The 18,937-nt window shown below is 45.2% G+C and overlaps 1 protein-coding gene across 1 annotated transcript; it reads right to left on the reverse strand.

The window, feature by feature from the left end:
- Positions 1–3,278: 3,278 nt before the first annotated feature.
- Positions 3,279–5,781, reverse strand: LOC307221388 (uncharacterized protein). Its single transcript, XM_079985853.1, has 2 exons — positions 5,435–5,781; positions 3,279–4,995 (listed from the first exon to the last, which is right to left on the reverse strand). Exon 2 carries the CDS (start codon positions 4,212–4,214, stop codon positions 3,474–3,476), a length of 741 nt encoding a protein of 246 aa, XP_079841979.1. The 5' UTR covers positions 4,215–4,995; positions 5,435–5,781; the 3' UTR covers positions 3,279–3,473.
- Positions 5,782–18,937: the final 13,156 nt, after the last annotated feature.

Here is an 18,937-nt window from a genome sequence, read left to right on the forward strand (position 1 = left end):
ATCAGCCCTAGCTAACAGGACCAGTGTTCAGGGATTATGGGAATTGTAGTCCCAAAACATCTGGAGGGCTGAGTTTGCCTATGCCTGCTCTACAGCAGATGCAGAAACTGCCTTCTTAACTGTTGGACCCTCTGTTGATCTGGTCCACTCAATCTGTAGTCCCAAAACATCTGGAGGGCTGAGTTTGCCTATGCCTGCTCTACAGCACATGCAGAAACTGCCTTCTTAACTGTTGGACTCTCTGTTGATCTGGTCCACTCAATCTGCAGAGCCTGTCTTCGCTTCTAGGAGCCACTGGTGAGAGGAGAGTGGGGACCAAAGGTGGACAAACCACCCCAGAAGGAGCACAATGTGTCCCCTACCAGAGTTCCTACCCCTTCCCAAACAGCCTGTACTCCCCAACTTAATATATAGTCAGGAAAGGGCTTGGTATTTGGTTCTCTTTGTTCAAACTGCTATGCAATCAGATGTAGGTAGTATAATTTCTGAGAGGCGGAGGCTGCAATCCTAACTCAATTTACCTCAGAGTAAGTCTCATTGAATTTAATAGGTCTTACTTCTGAGTAGACATTGTAAGTTATACATAAGGAAAATTCTGCTTTAAATGTTATCTCTGTCATGAAGTCACTAGGCACCCTTAGACCATTCTCTCTCATCAAACCTCCCCTCTGCTTATCTTACAGTGTGACCTTACATGTCTGCCCAGGAAAAGATGCAGAACATTCTCCTTGCCCTGCCTTGGCTCCCTGCACTCTCTCCCTGGACGCACTTCTCCCCACAACACAGCCTGGCCCAGTGAGGTAGTCTGGGGAGAGGCATAGATAAGTGAGGTAGGGAAGGGAACATGGTTGACCCCATTCTCCACTTTAGCAGTGAAGGAGGTAGACTGTGCCCTATCCACTGTGTAGCGTCTGCCCACTTTTTAAAAGGAAAGTCAAATTTTAAAAGGGAGGGAGTGTTTCTTCTTCACCTTCAAGCACCTGGCTAAAGGTGAGAGTTGTGCAGTACCTAAAAATAAAGTAGCCAGGCTCAAAGTCCTTTAAGTACCAGTGGCTGAAGCAAGGGTATCTATTTCTGATCCATATAAAAAGGTCAGTCAAGCAGCTATTGTTATCTTGATGAAATAAGGTTTGCTCTCTTTTTAAAAACTGAGATTGGAGCTTCTCTTGCAGAAGTCTTTTCTCAGCATCCTTTGTTGAGGATCTTCAGTTTATTGAGTGGTTCTCAGACTTTTTTCTCTGGCCCACACTTTCAGAACAAAAATGTCCTTGCGCAATACTGAATTTTTTATTGATATGAAATGCTTTGGAAAACAAAAAGAAACAACCCCTAGCAGTGTTTGTTTATAACATAGAACAACTAATTTATAATGGGAAATCCAGAAAGAATAAAATAATGCAGCTACATAAGAACATGAATCATTCCCGAAATATATTGATGGTCCTTGAATCTTCCTGCCACCCTTGCCACCCTCTCTTGCCACCCTGGGAGCCCAGGGACCCTGAGCCTTATGGTTCACTATCATCCTGCCAAAATCATCACAATCATCATTATTTCAATTTATATATCACCCTTTATCAAAATATCCCAGGGAAGTGTACAACATTAAAAATACATTGCAGAACATCAACGATAAAAACATAATAAAAAGCATACTGTCAGGCTTCAGGGCGGCTTCCTTCTCACTTTGACCATAGATAAGCAATGCAAGGTAAAGCAGTCTCTTACCAGCAACAGAAATGTTTAATGAATGCAGCAAAAGAACAAACGACCATTCTCGCAGTGCAGGTGCTCCCAGTTAAGTTCCTCCCACTTCCGTCTTCCTGTCTCTTATTTACCCGATCTCTCAACCAATAACCGTTCTGCGAAGTTACCTTATCCAGTCTCCTAGCCCTGGGACTAAGAGGCTGTATGACTTCCAGTGAGGGAGATTCGGTTAACTCTCTCTCCTCCCGTTCTGCTTCTTCTGGTTGTTCGCCTCCCAGTTCTGCCCAGCTCCCTTCCTCCAAACTGTGCCCCTCAGCAAACCATTGTTCCAGGTCGATACTACTCTCCTGCTGCTGTGGAGCCCCAGGATCCTGGTTCTGAGCAGGGGGAGGGGGGGGTTCCCACCACTCCTCATCAGAGTAGTACTCCCCAGCCTGATCCCTGACACATACTGACAAACAGCCCAATAATAATATACTCATCATAATAACAGTCCTTTCTCCCACGCTTTTACAGGCCATTAGTTATTTAATAGCATTGGTAAAGAGGAATGCTTTTGCCTGGCGCCTAAAGACATGTAATGATGGTGCCAGGCAAACTTCTCTGAGGAAAACATTCCACAATCAGGGAGCCACCACAGAAAAGGTCCATTCTCTTGTTGTCACCCTCCAAACTTCTTTGGGGGGGGACATAGAGAAGGGCATCAGAGGACAAGTGAAGGGTCTGGGTCAGTTTGTATAGGGAGAGGCAATCCTTAAGGTACTGAGACCCTGAGCTGGGTAAAGCTTTATAGGTCAACACCAGCACTTTGAATTGGGCCCGGAAACTAATTGGGAGCCAGTGCAGTTGTGCCAGAATTGGTGTTACATGCTCAAAGCAATTTCACACAAACACAATTTTGCTGCCTGCCCCTGTACATCTGCACAACAAATTACTGAACCCTCCTTAGAAAGTGCCTGCCTTAGAAGTGCTAACCTTAGAAAATGGAATAGATCGAAACCTGGGATTGTGCTTTGCTTTGCCTCAACAAACCAGAATTCATAATCCAACAACACATGCTTTAAGGGTGGCTAGCATGAACTCATAGTGATGAATTAGTGTTACTTGCTGTTGAAGTTCAGTAAATATATTCAGTGGCGTGCAGAATCAATTAGAAAGCTAAGCAAACTCATGACAAACAGAATCATTTTTACATGTGTCCAAGATGGAGGCAAAAGCACCTACTAGCTCATACTGATCCTGACCTGAACTAACTTGGAGAAGGAACCAGAAGGGTGTTAGAGCCTGAAAGGAAGTAATCTACCAACAAGTTGTTACTTAAGAAGGAATCAGGTGGCCTTTTATCTACATCCCCACCCCAACACTTACGGTCTTCTTGAAACCAGGATGTGTATCTTCTAGTATAACAATGGGCAACAATTTTTTACTTTTTGAATGTTGTCTAGATTTCTACAACTGATTTAGGGCATTTTTGCACTGCTGAATCAGGAAATGACATCTGTTTCTCTCCATCAGGTCAGGTTCTTGTGCTATGTTGATTTGAAAAAAATTAGATCTTGTGACAAAATCGATTACATTTTTGTGGCATTATCAGCTGATTTTTGTCAACACATATCATCCTAAATATGTTTTTAAGAGAAAAAAATGTTTTTCCAACAACATATATTGATTACCTGATAGAAACATCGATTACTGTAAACTGAATGGTGGTCATTGATAAAGGTAAGTACACGTAAATTGCATGTTGCTTCACCATTTTTCAAACTTCAGGGCTTGAACTTCCGTTTCTTGGAACTCCTGGAATGCTCAGTGGCAGGGAGGTCTCTCTTCAGAGTCCAACAGTAGTCAACCATCATGACTGCGTCCCAGCGACCCTGATACCTGGTCTCCATCTTTTTCATGTCCTGATGGAATCTCTCCCCCTGCTCGTCACTCATTGAACCCAGGTTCTCAGGAAACCGGTCCATATGTGAAAATAGGTAGTGCATCTTGACGCTCATGTTGCAGCCCAGGTTTCTGAAAGCAGTCAGCATATTGTTGACAAGTTCTGCGTACTTTCTGGCCTTACTGTTGCCAAGAAAGTTCTTCACTACCAGAACAAATGCCTTCCACGCTTCCAGTTCCACTTCGTTCATTGAGTTTCCGAACTCTGGATCTCTGATGAGCTGACGGATCTGAGGACCGTCAAAGATGCCAGCTTTCAACTTCTCCATGGTCAATCCTGGAAAAGCCTGGCACAAGTAAGTGAAGCAGTCACCATCCTTGTCCAGAGCCTTGGTGAACTGCTTGATTAAGCCGAACTTGATGTGCAGCGGTGGGAAGAGTATTCTGTCTCTGTTCACCAGAGGGTCGTTGATGACGTTCCGTTCTTTGCAAGGCACCAATTCCTCCCGCACAGGCCAGTCCTTCTTCGTGTAATGCTGAGCACGGTCCCTACTATCCCACATGAACAGAAAACATGGGTACTTGGTGAAGCCAGACTGTTGTCCCAACAAAAAGTTCACCATCTTCAGGTCAACACAAATAAACCACTTATGTTGATCATAACCAATTTTCTCCAGCACATACTTCACCGCTTCATAGTTCTCCTTCAGTGTAGTCGAGTGAGCCAGGGGTATAGAGGCAAACTGGTTGCCGTTGTGTAGCAGAACACATTTCAGTGATCGCTTGCTGCTGTCAATGAACAGTCTCCAATCTTTGGGTTCGTACTGTGGCACTCCAAGCTTGAGCAGAAGCTGCGCAATATCTGCACAGTACACCAAGTCCTTCTCTTCCGAGAAAAAACGGAGGTACTCTTGATGCCTGTTGCGGAAGAAGCTGATGCGAGCACTGTCAGAGAGGAGGGTTTTTTTCCTTCAATCTGGATGCCAGCAGTTTGGCAGAGTCCTTTGACAAGCTGAGGTCGCGAACTAGATCATTCAACTCCTTTTGGGAAAATGGATGTGGAGCATCATCTTCAAGAACCACTTCTTCTTCTTCATGTCCTTCAACACTAGAGGCATCTTCGTCACTAATGTCAGGAAGTTCTCTGAAGATAGGCACTGGAATTTCATCACAATGAGCTACAGGACGACGTGCTGATTGAAGATCAGGATACTTGAAGCTGCTCCGGTTCTTTCTGTTGATCCCAGTCACATCAACAGCACAGAAGTAGCAGTCAGTGACATGGTTTGTCAGCTCCCTCCAAACCATGGGAATTCCAAAGTTCAGACTCCTCTTGCCATTGGTCCACCCATGTAGAGTCTCGGTGCATGCTTTGCACTCCATGTGTGGCGCCCAAGCTTTATCCTGGTGTCAGGGAACTGCCATCAGTGCCGGAGGGAGAGAACAAAATCCAGAGAGATTCCAGAGAGCGTCCCGGGATTGGGAGAGGCAGCCCATCTTCTGGGGAAGAGAATCAGCATAGCACCAGTGGAGAAGGGGGGCAGATGGGGGAAGCGGCGAGGCGGTCCCATGACTCCTTGCTGGGGGCCAGTGGGGAGAGTAGGGGTCCTCCGCTGCCTACGCCCTCCTTGCGCAGAAGGCTTTCGCGCAGAGAGAGTAGGAGGAGACTAGGCGTCAAAGAGCTTCTTTGCTGGAAGAAGTTTAAGAAACGCCCACTGACGGATTCTGCCAGCGATTGAGGCAGCCACGGGTGAGTCGCTGTCTGGACAGAAAAGGTTCACTCAGGCAACCCAGCCAGGTGTTGCACCGGCTTACGCACGAGCAACCCCTAGAACCATTACACCTGGTCACCAAGTTTAATACCAAAATAAGCATGGTAAGCAACTTTATGCTTTGCCGCACCAATTTATGGAAGATTTCGAGGTTTTATGACTTCAAACTGATCCCTTTTCGACATAATCACCCAGAACTATCGGACCTGAATACTTCTTGTAATTAAAAAAATCATTTCCAATCAAAACAATTATTTGACATGGCATTTTACCCCCACCAACTTCTTCTAAAATGCTCCACACAAGTGTACATGTGAACAAAAACGTTAAAAAATGACATGTGGCCATAGCTCAAAAACTTGACCTGATTGAGCAAAACCAATGTGATTTTTGGATTCACCGCATCAGATTCGTCCTAAATCAACTGAAAAAAAATGCAGACAACAAATTTGTTGTTGACCAGTGTAATCGGCTTTCTAGTTCTCTTTTTCCCATACCACAACATTGGGCTCACTCTTCGTTCCCTTCAAACCTTCAAATTCAGTGACTTTTTTAAAAAAAGGTGTTAGATTATTCTGAATCTATTACATTCAGCCAGCAATAAACACAGGAAACCATGGGACAGGAAGGAGAAAGGGGATAACCATGCACAAAAAGGGAATACTGGGGTGGGGAGCCACAACTGGAACTGAACAAGCAAATAAAATTACATTAAAAATATTTTGCTACTAAGCAGATCTGAAGTCTGCAAACATCTAATAATGTTGCACACGGTTATTATGCATGGATTGTTTTTCCATAAAATTCAGAATGGTGAATCTGCCTTCACTTTTTTTGAGAAATGTTTATCAGCACTTGAATAATCAAATAAACAGTATATTTCAGCATACCTGTCTAGCATCATGGGAAGTCAGCCCATTGACCTTGCTAGCTTGGTATAGTCCACACTGACCAGCAAGTCACTCTCCAGGAACTTTCCTAGCTGGTGTAGCAACCCCCATCAGAGTTGATGGGTCCCCCTAGGTAAAGGTAAAGGGACCCCTGACCATCAGGTCCAGTCGTGAGCGACTCTGGGGTTGCGGCGTCATCTCGCTTTATTGGCCGAGGGAGCCGGTGTACAGCTTCTGGGTCATGTGCCCAGCATGACTAAGCCGCTTCTGGCGAACCAGAGCAGCGCACAGAAACGCTGTTTACCTTCCCGCTGGAGTGGTACCTATTTATCTACTTGCACTTTGACGTGCTTTCGAACTGCTAGGTTGGCAGGAGCAGGGACTGAGCAACGGGAGCTCACCCCATCGCGGGGATTTGAACTGCCGACCTTCTGGTCAGCAAGTCCTAGGCTCTGTGGTTTAACCCACAGCGCCACCCACATCCCTAATGGAGTCCCCCTGAAGCACCCTAAATGTCTGGCAAACGCCGTGCCATCCTCAAGCTCCTGTGCCACCCAGAAGCCCAGCCCCTGACAGCCAGTAGCCACTGTGCCGCCAGACAGACCCCCGTGGTGCCCTGCACCCGGCTGCCCAGTGCAGCCCCCACACTGCACCCCTGCCTAGCTATGCTACTGCTACCTGAAGATGCGGGAGATGGATCCTGAGACCTTCTGCATGCAAACCAGGTGCTCTACCACTAAACTATGGTCGTTTCCTCATGCTTACCTCATTGCAGCACTGTAGGGAGCCTCGCGGGCACCCAGGGCGGCTGTGTGCTCACCACTCGATGGAGTGGGGCGTGGCACCAGAGTGACTGCATCCCTCCCAGGTGCCCCCCAATTGAAGGGCAGTTGATGGGGAGGAGGCGTGCGTGCACCACCCCCGCATTGCTTTTTTGGGCATTGGCGCACTGCCCAAGCCACCACACCCCTCCCGGGCAGCAGCATATCAACCCTTGCAGGCGCAGTGTGCTGGGCCCGGGTGTAACCCAAGCCACACGGTGCAGGTCTGGTCCCGAATCCAAGGGGTCCACGAAGAGTCAGTCTGACAGGGTCAAGGCAGGAAACCAGGCTAGGTCAGGCACAGGGTCACAGGCGGGTTCTAGCAAACAGCAATGTTGCTCCTGCAACCTAGGGCAGGGTCCGACAGCCTTTTATCTCTGTCGGGGTAACGGCCGGTCCTGATCCCCCTGTGACTCACCTCCCTGTCTTGCCCGAAGGCAAGCACTCCTCCTGCGAGTACTCAGGTCTCTCCTTCTCTCAGACCTCAGTCTTTGCAGCTCGGGAGACCCAGAGGCCGCCTCAGCCTCTCCTGACCCAACTGGTACTGGAGCAGCTGTAAGTGATTGCCCAGCTGAAGGCAGTGAGGTAATCCCCGCATCTGGAGCCAGGGCAGGCTCAGGCCCCTGACTCGGCCCAGCTGGTGCTTGTTGCAGGGGAAACTGTGCAGACTGGGGCTCTTCAGAATCAGGACCCAGACTAGGTTCAGATGCTGCCTGAGGCAGAGGATCCGGTGCGGACTGAGACTCCTCTGGTTCCAAGTCCGAGCCCGAGTCCCAGGCCATCACACGCAGTTGTTGAGCTTTTTCAAAGATATCAGCCAAAGTTATTGAAGGAATATGAGTTACAGGCTCTGGCCTGGAATGCTTGCTCTCTGACCTGGTTGTGATCAATAGTTTACCTGAGAACAACCAGGAAACAGAAATTGAAGGGAATTACTTAGCTTGGGGCTGAGAAGGGAATTACTTAGCTTGGGGCTGAGATAGCTGATGACAGAAAGGTTTTTTCTGAACCCTCAACTTGCTTCTGCCTCTGGATGTGAAGTGTGGCTAAGTTGCTTATCATTAAATAGCTGCCTGTCAAAGTGGAATTTCCATCACAGAAAACAGAGCCACAAAGGAATGTAAGGATCTGCCTGTTTTCCCCTTACACCTCTAAGCCTTGCTAAATGCAGCTTTGAAAGGCACGGCAGGGCTGCGGGTGGGGTGCCCATGATTGGTGATGCTTTGGCATCCACCATCTTCTTCCCATTTCCAAAATATTTAGAGAAGAACAGAGATCCAAATGGAGGTGCTTTCATTATGCCTCTCCAGACTTAGCGCTGCCATCTACTCCGAGTGCAACATGCCAGTGACCCCAGAGATAGGTGGGGAGGATGGTGTTTTCCTAAACAGTGCACAACTTCTGTTACTAGGATTCATCAGCATGCTGTGCATTCGTCTTGGGAAATTGACAGTGTTACTTCTCTCCATGTGTGACTTCCACCCAAAGTAAGAGCATGGCCCAGAAACCACTGTGCTTCAGAGACAGCAGCTTTTTCAGTTTAGTTGCATTGTAAACTGGTCTGGGACTCTGGGCCTTGACAAGAGCGCAACTTTGCCAAAAGTGCTTTCACCAGCCATGGATTTTGTGGCCATGAAATTCACAGGCCAGAGAAAATTTGATCACTAGCACTTTCCGGTAAGCAATGTGGATCCTCTTCTATCTATTTCTGTTCAGATTAACACAAGAGAGTTAACTCAAAAGTTTGCATGCCCTTTCTGCATGCCTATCCAGCAGAAGTTGTCTTACCTGCTTGGTTTCTTTCATTCTGAGTGGAGACCAAAATAGCAGTAACTTCCTTGTAGCATTTACTTTTGAGTCTATGTAGTGGAATGCTCCCTTTTAAGTGAAAGGGTGACAAATGGAGTTAAAAGGGAGAAAGGCAGGAGAGTTGTCACGACTCTCCTTGAAACCCAGGAGCCCATGGGGAGTTCACATGCCTCAGGCTGAGCAGCTCTGTAACGCTGCATTAAGCAAAGGGACTAACATTTGTCACATGTGATTTCTCTCTTCATCCTGCTCCTTGGGGGGATGGAGCAGTGCACATTGAAGCACACTGCCTAGCTGGCAATTAGTCTTAAAATGCCATTGATTAAAAAGTGGGGCAAGCTGGCCAAGGCCTTACCCAGAGGTCACCACCCTAAGGCCCATGGGCTGGAAGTGGCCCACGGAGGTCATTTGACCAGCCCCCGAGCCGCCCCCAAACCAAGCTGTCCACTCGCGCACTGCACTAAACCAGTGCAGTGTATCGCAGGGACTCGCTTCTGCGGCCAGAAATTGCATCTGTGCAGATGCCGAAAATCGTGGGTGGGCGCGATCCGGCCCACAGAGGGATCTCCGCGGGACCGATTCAGCCCAGGCAAGATAAACCTTGACGATCCCTGGTCTTACCACAAAGCCGGTTTGGCTTTTGTCTTCTGCTCTGGAATAAAAGATCTGAAGAAAAGATATAAGGAGTTGTAAATGAAAGGGGTATTTCAGCCACAACACCCTTTTTGCGTTTTGCCCTTTGATGCGCTGTAGCCAAGCCTCTCAACGAGCACAACAAGCAAAGTGGTTGGCTGGCTTATTAACCAGCAACATCGAAAGCAACACGATGGCCAGAAACAATTACAGCATAGAAAACTTTATGAAATAATGGAAAATATCAAAACTATCAAACTGAAGTCTCTGAAAGTCCTTGAATAAGTCCCGGTGCCAGACTTTACCGGGCAGAGATCAAGGTTGTAAAGCTTTGTATAACCAGCAAATGTCCAATTCTGATGTCCAACTCTGAACTCTGCTGAACAGTGTTTCTGGATAGCAACTACTGTTTCGTTCAGTTTTCATCAGCCAATTAGTTCAACAAACACTCGTAAGTACAAAGATGTGTAATTTCTTCATTAACCAATCTTTCCCCCCAAATTGATATAATATACATGAGAATGAAAAATTCTCTGGAACAGTTTATGATGTGCATCCTTTGTGTCTCAGCTACTATTTTTGTCCATGGCAGCACTGGAAACTGCCTGCTGCCTGACACCAGACCACTTTGTAAATCTGCTCTGGCAGCAGCTCTCCAGGTTCTCAGGCAGAGAGTTTGTCACATCACCCTGCTAAGCTGATCCTTTTAACTGGGCAGTGAACTCGGGGCATTCTGCATGCAAAGCACGTACTCTACCACTGAGCACATCCCCATGGACCCTGCCATCTATTGCTGCTACAGATGCAAGGTTTAGGTTGTGTAATCCTATCCTCCAACTTGCCTGGTTGCAACTCTAGCTTTCACTCAGATCACAGTCCCAAGTTCTTTGTTTTGGGTGGCCTCTTTCTCCACTTGTCCCATGTTACTACTTCATCCAAATGCTGCTAGTGTAGTATGGGATCCAGTGAGGAAGGAGCTGCTCCATGCTGGTAACATATGTACAGGCCATTTTATTTATTTCATTTAAGGATCGGGGACTGTGTGTGTTATTACCAACTCTTTTCTCTCTGTGTTAGAAATGTGGGAATGTTCAGGGTGGCAGGAGAGGATAGATTGTTTATTAATACCCTTACTAACTTGCAATAGCAAGCTTCTTTACTTAGCAGAGTTACATCCCCCTTTTTACGTGCACAGCAGATAGCTGGTTGCAGGCTCGTATGAGCCTCTCACTATTATACAATTCAGTCTGTCTTCAGATTGAATTGTACGTTCCTGGTAAGTTCCCATGAATCCCTCTTAAAAGACTAAAGACACAGCATTCTTATTCAAAGTCAATAAAAGAAGTTTACTTACATCAGTTCACAGTTGGATTCCTGAAGGCAGACTTAGTTACAAATATGTACATGTGGATCTACCCCATATGGGGGAATAATCCCAGGGCTTCAGCTAGCTGAGAGCTAGTAGAGCAGTCCTAGCTAAAAGCTGGTCAGGTTAGGTCACTCCCACCTTCTATCACATGCAAAAGGAAGGATGCTCCAGCCAGAAGGAACAGGAAGTTTTGACTGGCTGGACCAAACATTCCCTCGCATGTCTTCTCTAGCATTTCAAGGAATGCTGTACTTGACTGCCTCTCATGGATCACATCCCACATGAGATGTTTAGGTATGTTGATTCTGACCTGTACCAGAGACAACTTTGAGGTAATGGAGCTGGAGTAATTTTGGGAATGCACTCAAAGGGTCCATTCCATGGAATTCCTTCATACCTTCTCAATGATAAAAATTCATTCCTTCAATAATCTTCTTCCATTGCTTTTCACTATTTCTTTGTTTTTAAGTCTACTGTACTGTCCTTGAAGTACTGAACACTGAAAGGGAAGACGGACCATAGACTCCTCGTGTCAAATTGTTCCATGCTCTGTCTGCAGTCTATCATTATGCTTTGCATTCGACCAGCTGCCAGTGATGATGGTGTTAAATTATTTGTCATTTTCCAGCCCCCTCGTCTCTCGCTTACCATTAGATATCAATGCTAAAAATACAATTGCAACTTTCATCAGCATAACTGAACAGCTCAGGCTCATGCATTTTGCTCAGGGCTTACTGTTGTGAAACAGCTGCTGCTGCTGTTACTACTGTTGCTTTCAGCAGCTACAATTAGATGAATTTGGAGCTGAAAGGGACCAGCACCAGGCTCCTAGTCCTGCTTGCTTTGGATGGTGTCTCGCATGACCCCTGCACTATCACTGCCTGATTTCATTCCACTGCCTGCAGAGCTATCCTCCCTTTCAGTTCCAGGCCTAAACGAAGCCATCAGCTCCTGGTCTGGTCCTCACACCACAGAATGCTTTTAGCTTTCAATACTCTTTTTTTTCTATCAGCCAGCATTAAAACATTAATTGGGCTATGTTTTGCAGTACTCTCTGTAAATTATTTGCTACATATTTTAGAAACCTTTGCTGCAATCCAGTCCTAGGCCTCTAGGGGACGCAGGTGGCGCTGTGGGTTAAAGCCTCAGCGCCTAGGGCTTGCCGATCGAAAGGTCGGCGGTTCGAATCCCTGCGGCGGGGTGCGCTCCCGCTGCTCGGTCCCAGCACCTGCCAACCTAGCAGTTCGAAAGCACCTCCGGGTGCAAGTAGATAAATAGGGACCGCTTACCAGCGGGAAGGTAAACGGCGTTTCCGTGTGCGGCTCTGGCTCTGGCCAGAGCAGCGATGTCACGCTGGCCACGTGACCCGGAAGTGTCTCCGGACAGCGCTGGCCCCTGGCCTCTTAAGTGAGATGGGCGCACAACCCCAGAGACTGTCAAGACTGGCCCGTTCGGGCAGGGGTACCTTTACCTTTACCTTTAGTCCTAGGCCTCTACATTTTGGCTTCTGCAAAGAGAATGTGTTGGTTTGTGGGCAGATTACGTCTGTGGAGAAGAGAGAAGTTCTGTTTTGAAACATGTCTTCTTTGCTCCTCCTGGCACTCTGGCAGTCACTGGAGTATCACTTACTTAGCCATTCATGGGGAGGAAAATGATGAATTCGCATGATGAATTCTGCATATAAGTTAAATAAGCAGGAAGACAATATACAGCCTTATTGTACTCCTTTCCCAATTTTGAACCAACCAGTTGTTCCATATCCAGTTCTAACTTTAGCTTCTTGTCCCACATAGAGATTTCTTAGGAGACAGATAAGGTGATCAGGCACTCCCATTTCTTTAAGAACTTGCCGTAGTTTGCTGTGGTTGACACAGTCAAATGCTTTTGCATAGTCAATGAAGCAGAAGTAGATGTTTTTCTGGAATTCTCTAGCTTTCCCCATAATCCAGCGCATGTTTGCAATTTGGTCTCTGTTTCTTCTGCCCCTTCGAAATCCAGCTTGCACTTCTAGGAGTTCTCGGTCCACATACTGCTTAAGCCTGCCTTGTAGAATACAAAGCATAACCTCGCTAGCGTGTGAGATGAGTGCAATTGTGAGGTGGTTGAAGCATTCTTTGGCACTGCCCTTCTTTGGGATTGGGATGTAGACTGATCTTCTCCAATCCTCTGGCTAGTGCTGAGTTTTCCAAACTTGCTGGCATATTGAGTGTAGCACCTTAACAGCATCATCTTTTAAAATTTTAAATAGTTCAGCTGGAATACCATCACTTCCACTGGCCTTCTTATTAGCAGTGCTTCCTAAGGCCCATTTGACTTCACTCTCCAGGATGTCTGGCTCAAGGTCTGGAACCACGCTACCTGGGGTGTACGAGACATCCATATCTTTCTCATATAATTCCTCTGTTTATTCTTACCACCTCTTCTTGATGTTTTCTGCTTCTGTTAGGTCCTTACTACTTTTGTCCTTTATTATGTTAATCTTTGTATGAAATGTTCCTTTCATATCTCTAATTTTCTTGAACAGATCTCTGGTTGTTTTCCTCTATTTCTTTGCATTGCTCGTTTAAGAAGGCCCTCTTGTCTCTCCTTGCTATTGTTTTGGAAATCTGCATTCAATTTCCTGTATCTTTCACTATCTCTCTCACATTTTGCTTGCCTTCTCTCCCCCGCTATTTGTAAGGCCTCATTGGACAGCCACTTTGCTTTCTTGCATTTCCTTTTCATTGGGATGGTTTTCATGCTATCTCCTGTATAATGTTACAAGCCTCCATCCATAGTTCTTCAAGCACTCTGTCCACCAAATCTAAATCCTTAAACCTGTTCCTCACTTCCACTGTGTATTCATAACGGATTTGGTTTAGACTGTGTCTTACTGGCCTAGTGGTTTTTCCTACTTTCTTCAGTTTAAGCTTGAATTTTGCTATAAGAAGCTGATGATCTGAGCCACAGTCAGCTCCAGGTCTTGTTTTTGCTGAGTGTATAGAGCTTCTCCATCTTTGGCTGCAGATAATATAATCAATCTGATTTTGATGCTGCCCATCTGGTGATGTCCATGTGTAGAGTCGTCTCTTGTGTTGTTGGAAAAGAGTGTTTGTGATGACCAGCTTGTTCTCTTGACAGAACTCTATTAACCTTTGCCCTGTTTCGTTTTGAACTCCAAGGCCAAACCTGCCAGTTGTTCCTTTTATCTCTTGACTCCCTACTTTAGCATTCCAATCCCCTATAACATCCTTCTTTGGTGTCATTTCTAGAAGGTGATGTAAGTCTTCATAGAATTGGTCAATTTCAGTTTCTTCAGCACCGGTAGCTGGTGCATAAACTTGGATTAATGTGATGTTAAAAGGTCTGCCTTGGATTCACATTGAGATCATTCTGTCATTTTTGAGATTGCATTCCAGTACAGCTTTTGCCATTCTTTTGTTGACTATGAGGGCCACTCCATTTCTTTTATGGGATTCTTGCCCACAGTAGTAGATATGATGATCATCCGAACTGAATTCACCTATTCCTGTCCATTTTAGTTCACTGATGCCCAGGATGTCAATATTTATTCTTTCTATCTCATTTTTGACCACATCCAGCTTACCAAGGTTCATGGTTCTTACATTCCAGGTTCCTATGCAATATTTTTCTTTACAGCATTGGACTTTCCTTTCGCTTCCAGGCATATCCGCAACTGAGCGTCCTTTCGGCTTTGGCCCAGCCGCTTCATCAGCTCTGAATCTACTTGTACTTGTCCTCCCCTCTTCCTCAGTAGCATGTTGGACACCTTCCGACCTGAGGGGCTCATCTTCCAGCGTCATAACTTTTATATGCCTGTTGTCTTTGTCCATGGAGTTTTCTTGGCAGGGATACTGGAGTGGCTTGCCGGTTCCTCCTCCAGGTGGATCACGTTTGGTCAAAACTCTCCACTATGACCTGTCCATCTTGCATGGCATAGCTCATAGCTTCTCTGAGTTATTCAAGCCCCTTCGCCATGACAAGGCAGTGATCCATGAAGGAGATTCCCACCCCACCCCCGTTAAATATAAGCAAATTAAGGCATCTTGTCAAAACAGAAATACTTGCTTGTATTGTCTATGGATTAAGCTTCCTTTGTATAGATACTTTCTGAGGAAAAGATTAAGATTTCCTCATTATCGGTAGTGAATTTCAGCTGACATGGCATCAGATGTACATTTTTTAGTCTTTTATAGTCATGTGTCCTACAGTAGAGAAACAAAGCATAATCAGGTTTAGCTACAGAGAAACAAATAATAAAAGTCTCCCTTTATCATGCGGCCTCAGAAAGATAAGAACTGACATTGACTGGCAATCGGGTTTTTACTCCTGACTTTTCATCAGAATGAATTGCATTGCACACCTCCAGCCACAGGGCTTGATTACAAAGTTCTATTCATTTAACATCTCTAGAGCTCAATGCCATGGGGCATGGGCAAAGCTCCAGGCATATCTGGTGTGACTAAATTCCATAGCCAAGTCCTAATGGTTTTGTACTAGTGGACGTGTAACCCAGTCACAAGAACTGCAAGAGACTTACTGCAACGAAGGTCACTGGAGACTGTGGTGTATACAGGTGACTCCCCATTTGTGCAGTGGTGACATTCCGGGCCCTTGCACATAAGTGAAATGTAAGTGGGGAGCACCCTTACGTAAGTGGGGAGTCCTCATGGCTCACAAGGAAACCCTCTCCAGAGCCACGATGACTCTTCCGGGTGCTCCCCACTTCCGGGTTCCACTTCTGGGTTCCTGGCTCCGTGCATGTGCATAGCCAAGGTCAAGTAGATCTCGGGAAGTGGGTAATTGCCTGTATATGGTTTCGTTTCTGTGCACGCATGTGTGTGCGTGCGCGCGCACACACACACACACACCATAAAATGGAAGAACTCATGGCCTTAACATGCCAACAGATCTTGTCTCCCCATTAGGTTTCTGCAAGGGCCCCCAATGCCATAGCTTTAGATTCAGCACAGGGAGCAAAACTGGAAGTTTCCAGCTTCCAGTTTTAGACTAGACTAGACAAAAATGAGCTCTTGGAATATTGCTCTCCTGCCCCTGTGATGGTGTTGCATCCTGCCAGGTAGAGCAAGGGAGAAACTTACCACTTCCTTGAAGAGTGTCAGCAGCCAGTCATTGTCATGGCAACACATTAGTACTTGATCAACTCTTTAGTCATGTAAATGTATGCCCAATAGACTTAGCCAAGCCCATTGCCTTAGCGCAGAGACTGCTTTGATCAGTTTAGCAGTCCTTTCTACCACAAAATCTTATCTTTCAGATATAAAACCATTTATTTCATTGGGACCTACCAGCATCACCCACTAATCCTATCACACTATAGATAGCTTGCTGAGTCGTTTTCTGCTACTTCATAGAGTACTAACTTCTTTACAGCTACATAACTGAGAGCCACCAACTGATCTCTTGGTAATTGATCTATTGTGTAATCTTTCCCCCCTCTAGAGGTCAAAGAGTAGCTTTGGCCATGAAGACATTCTGTACATATTTGTAGCTGATATTAACTGAGACTGATGGCTCACCAGCGTTAAGCTGCTAACATGTTTAAGAAGTTATGTTACACCATCTGTGCTGATTTGATCACTTTGATCTGCAGAATGTTTCCTTGTACATGTGTCATGCAACGTCCATTCTGCATTTGTAGGGAGCCATTCCTTTAGTGTGGCAGCACCTATACTGTGCAACACTCTGCTTATTGGCATTAGGCAGGCACCGTTACTGTACTTTTTTTTAGAAACAAAATTTTCTGTCCCATGAGACTTATTCAGACACATGATTTGGTTATACATGCTTTTAACATTTCATTGGGTCTCATTTTTATATGTTTTTACGGTGTTCATATGTTCTAAATATGTTTTATTTAATAGTATGCTTTGGGCTCTATTAGGAGAAAGGGCAGAATATGAAATAATAATAATAATAATAATAATAATAATAATAATAATAATAATAATAATGCATTATAATTTATGAAAAGCAGCATAAATTATCCCTTGGCATGGAAACATCTATTGGCATGGCAACACTATTTTCAGATGGTTTTGTGTTAATGGAGATTCTGGCCTGTTGTTAGAATCAGCAGAGTAGCAAGGGCTCAAGGCAAGTCTACCCTGCATCCATTGTGGACCATTTCACACAATACATTGGCTTTTCTCTTGAGTTTCACATGAGCTGTCTTCTAGCATGCACACCTGAAACGGGAGTGTTGACTCTCAGTGACCATCAGCCCTGTTGTTTTTGCATTTTATATGTGTAAGTGTTTCATGTGAATCACCTTCAGGATATGATCTTGAGATGTTAATGTTTTATCTGCTCACATTTACGTTCTGTTGTTGTTCACTATGTTGTAGCTTTTAATTTTATTTTTTACTGGGGTTTTGAATTATTGATTACTTCAAAAGCTTACATGCTGAGCACTGCAAATTTACAGATACCCAAACAAGCAAACCAATTCAAATGGTAATTTTCACAAACAATTCTGAAACTATTCAGAAGCAAAATAACAAATCAAAGTTTTGCTGTATTCTTTATCCCTTCCCACGCCCTAGAGAGAATCTGCTATATCCCCACTCATCCCAAGAGAATCTGGCAGGAAAGTTATTTTAACTTCTGGCTGAGACAATAATTGACCACCACTACTCTGCAATAATACGGACTACCCTATTCTGTGAAATGAGGTTGAGAAGACTTTAGCACCTGCTCCTTCAGCATAATTGATGACAGTTCCATCTCTATTCTGCACTGAGCATGGAATAGAGTATTGTAAGCAATGACTTAGTGCAGGGGTCAGCAAACCTTTTCATCAGGGGGCCGGTCCACTGTCCCTCAGACTTTGTGGGGGGCCGGACTATATTTTGAAAAAAAATATGAACAAATTCCTATGCCCCACAAATAACCCAGAGATGCATTTAAATAAAAGGACACATTCTACTCAAGTAAAAACACCCTGATTTGCAGACTGTCTGTGGGCTGGATTTAGAAGGCGATTGGGCCGGATCCGGCCCCTGGGCCTTAGTTTGCCTACCCATGGCTTAGTGCAATGGGGGGTGGGTTACACCCAAGTGAGAGGCTTGTAGATACAGTGGTACCTCGGGTTACAGATGCTTCAGGTTACAGACCCTTCAGGTTACAGACTCTGCTAACCCAGAAATAGTACCTTGGGTTAAGAACTTTGCTTCAGGATGAGAACAGAAATCGTGCTCCGGCAGCGCAGTGACAGCGGGAGGCCCCATTAGCTAAAGTGGTACCTCAGGTTAAGAACAGTTTCAGGTTAAGAACAGACCTCCAGAACGAATTAAGTTCTTAGCCCGAGGTACCACTGTACTCGATTACACACTCAAAAAGAAAAACAACAAAATTCATGCCAAGTTCTTTTATCATATGCAAAAGGTGTAAAGGCAGCAGGATGACCAGAGTAAATATGAAACTAATCACACACACAGAGGACTTAAACATCAGCTTTGTGCAGTTAAGCAACTAACAATACACAACATTGCAAAAGAAACCAGCATCAAATTGGCCTCTTACTTTTGGCACTTAATGGCCTGGTGAAGATAGATGAGAGGTCAGGCTGGTTAAATATTTTAGGAATGTCATCTACCCATACTGACAAGAAGGCAGCTCACAATCTTCTGCATTCCCATTAATGGATTACCTTCAGCAAAGGATGCTGAAACAGCCTATCACTCCAGCAATATTTACTTAAAGCAGAAAGGGTCATTGTAAAGGGCAGGCTTTCAACTGAATGTACATTGTTTTCATCAAGGAGGTATTCCAAACAGAAAGAGGATAGTGGATTAACATAAAGAAGCAACAGGAGATAATGACCTAGAAACATTCAACTGCCCATAATAGCTGAGCTAATATTGTTGTATGAAAGAATAAAGCATCTTGGAGTATATGGATAATGTCTGTAGTGAATCACTCAAACCAACCTCCTGAACCAGATCTCTGCTTTCCATTCCCTGGTCTAAAATGATTAGAGAATGTTTCAGGATATAGCCATATGAAGCTACCAATCCGCCACGCCAAAGA

This window comes from Podarcis cretensis (assembly GCF_951804945.1).
Source record: "Podarcis cretensis genome assembly, chromosome: 1".
Taxonomy (NCBI): domain Eukaryota; kingdom Metazoa; phylum Chordata; class Lepidosauria; order Squamata; family Lacertidae; genus Podarcis; species Podarcis cretensis.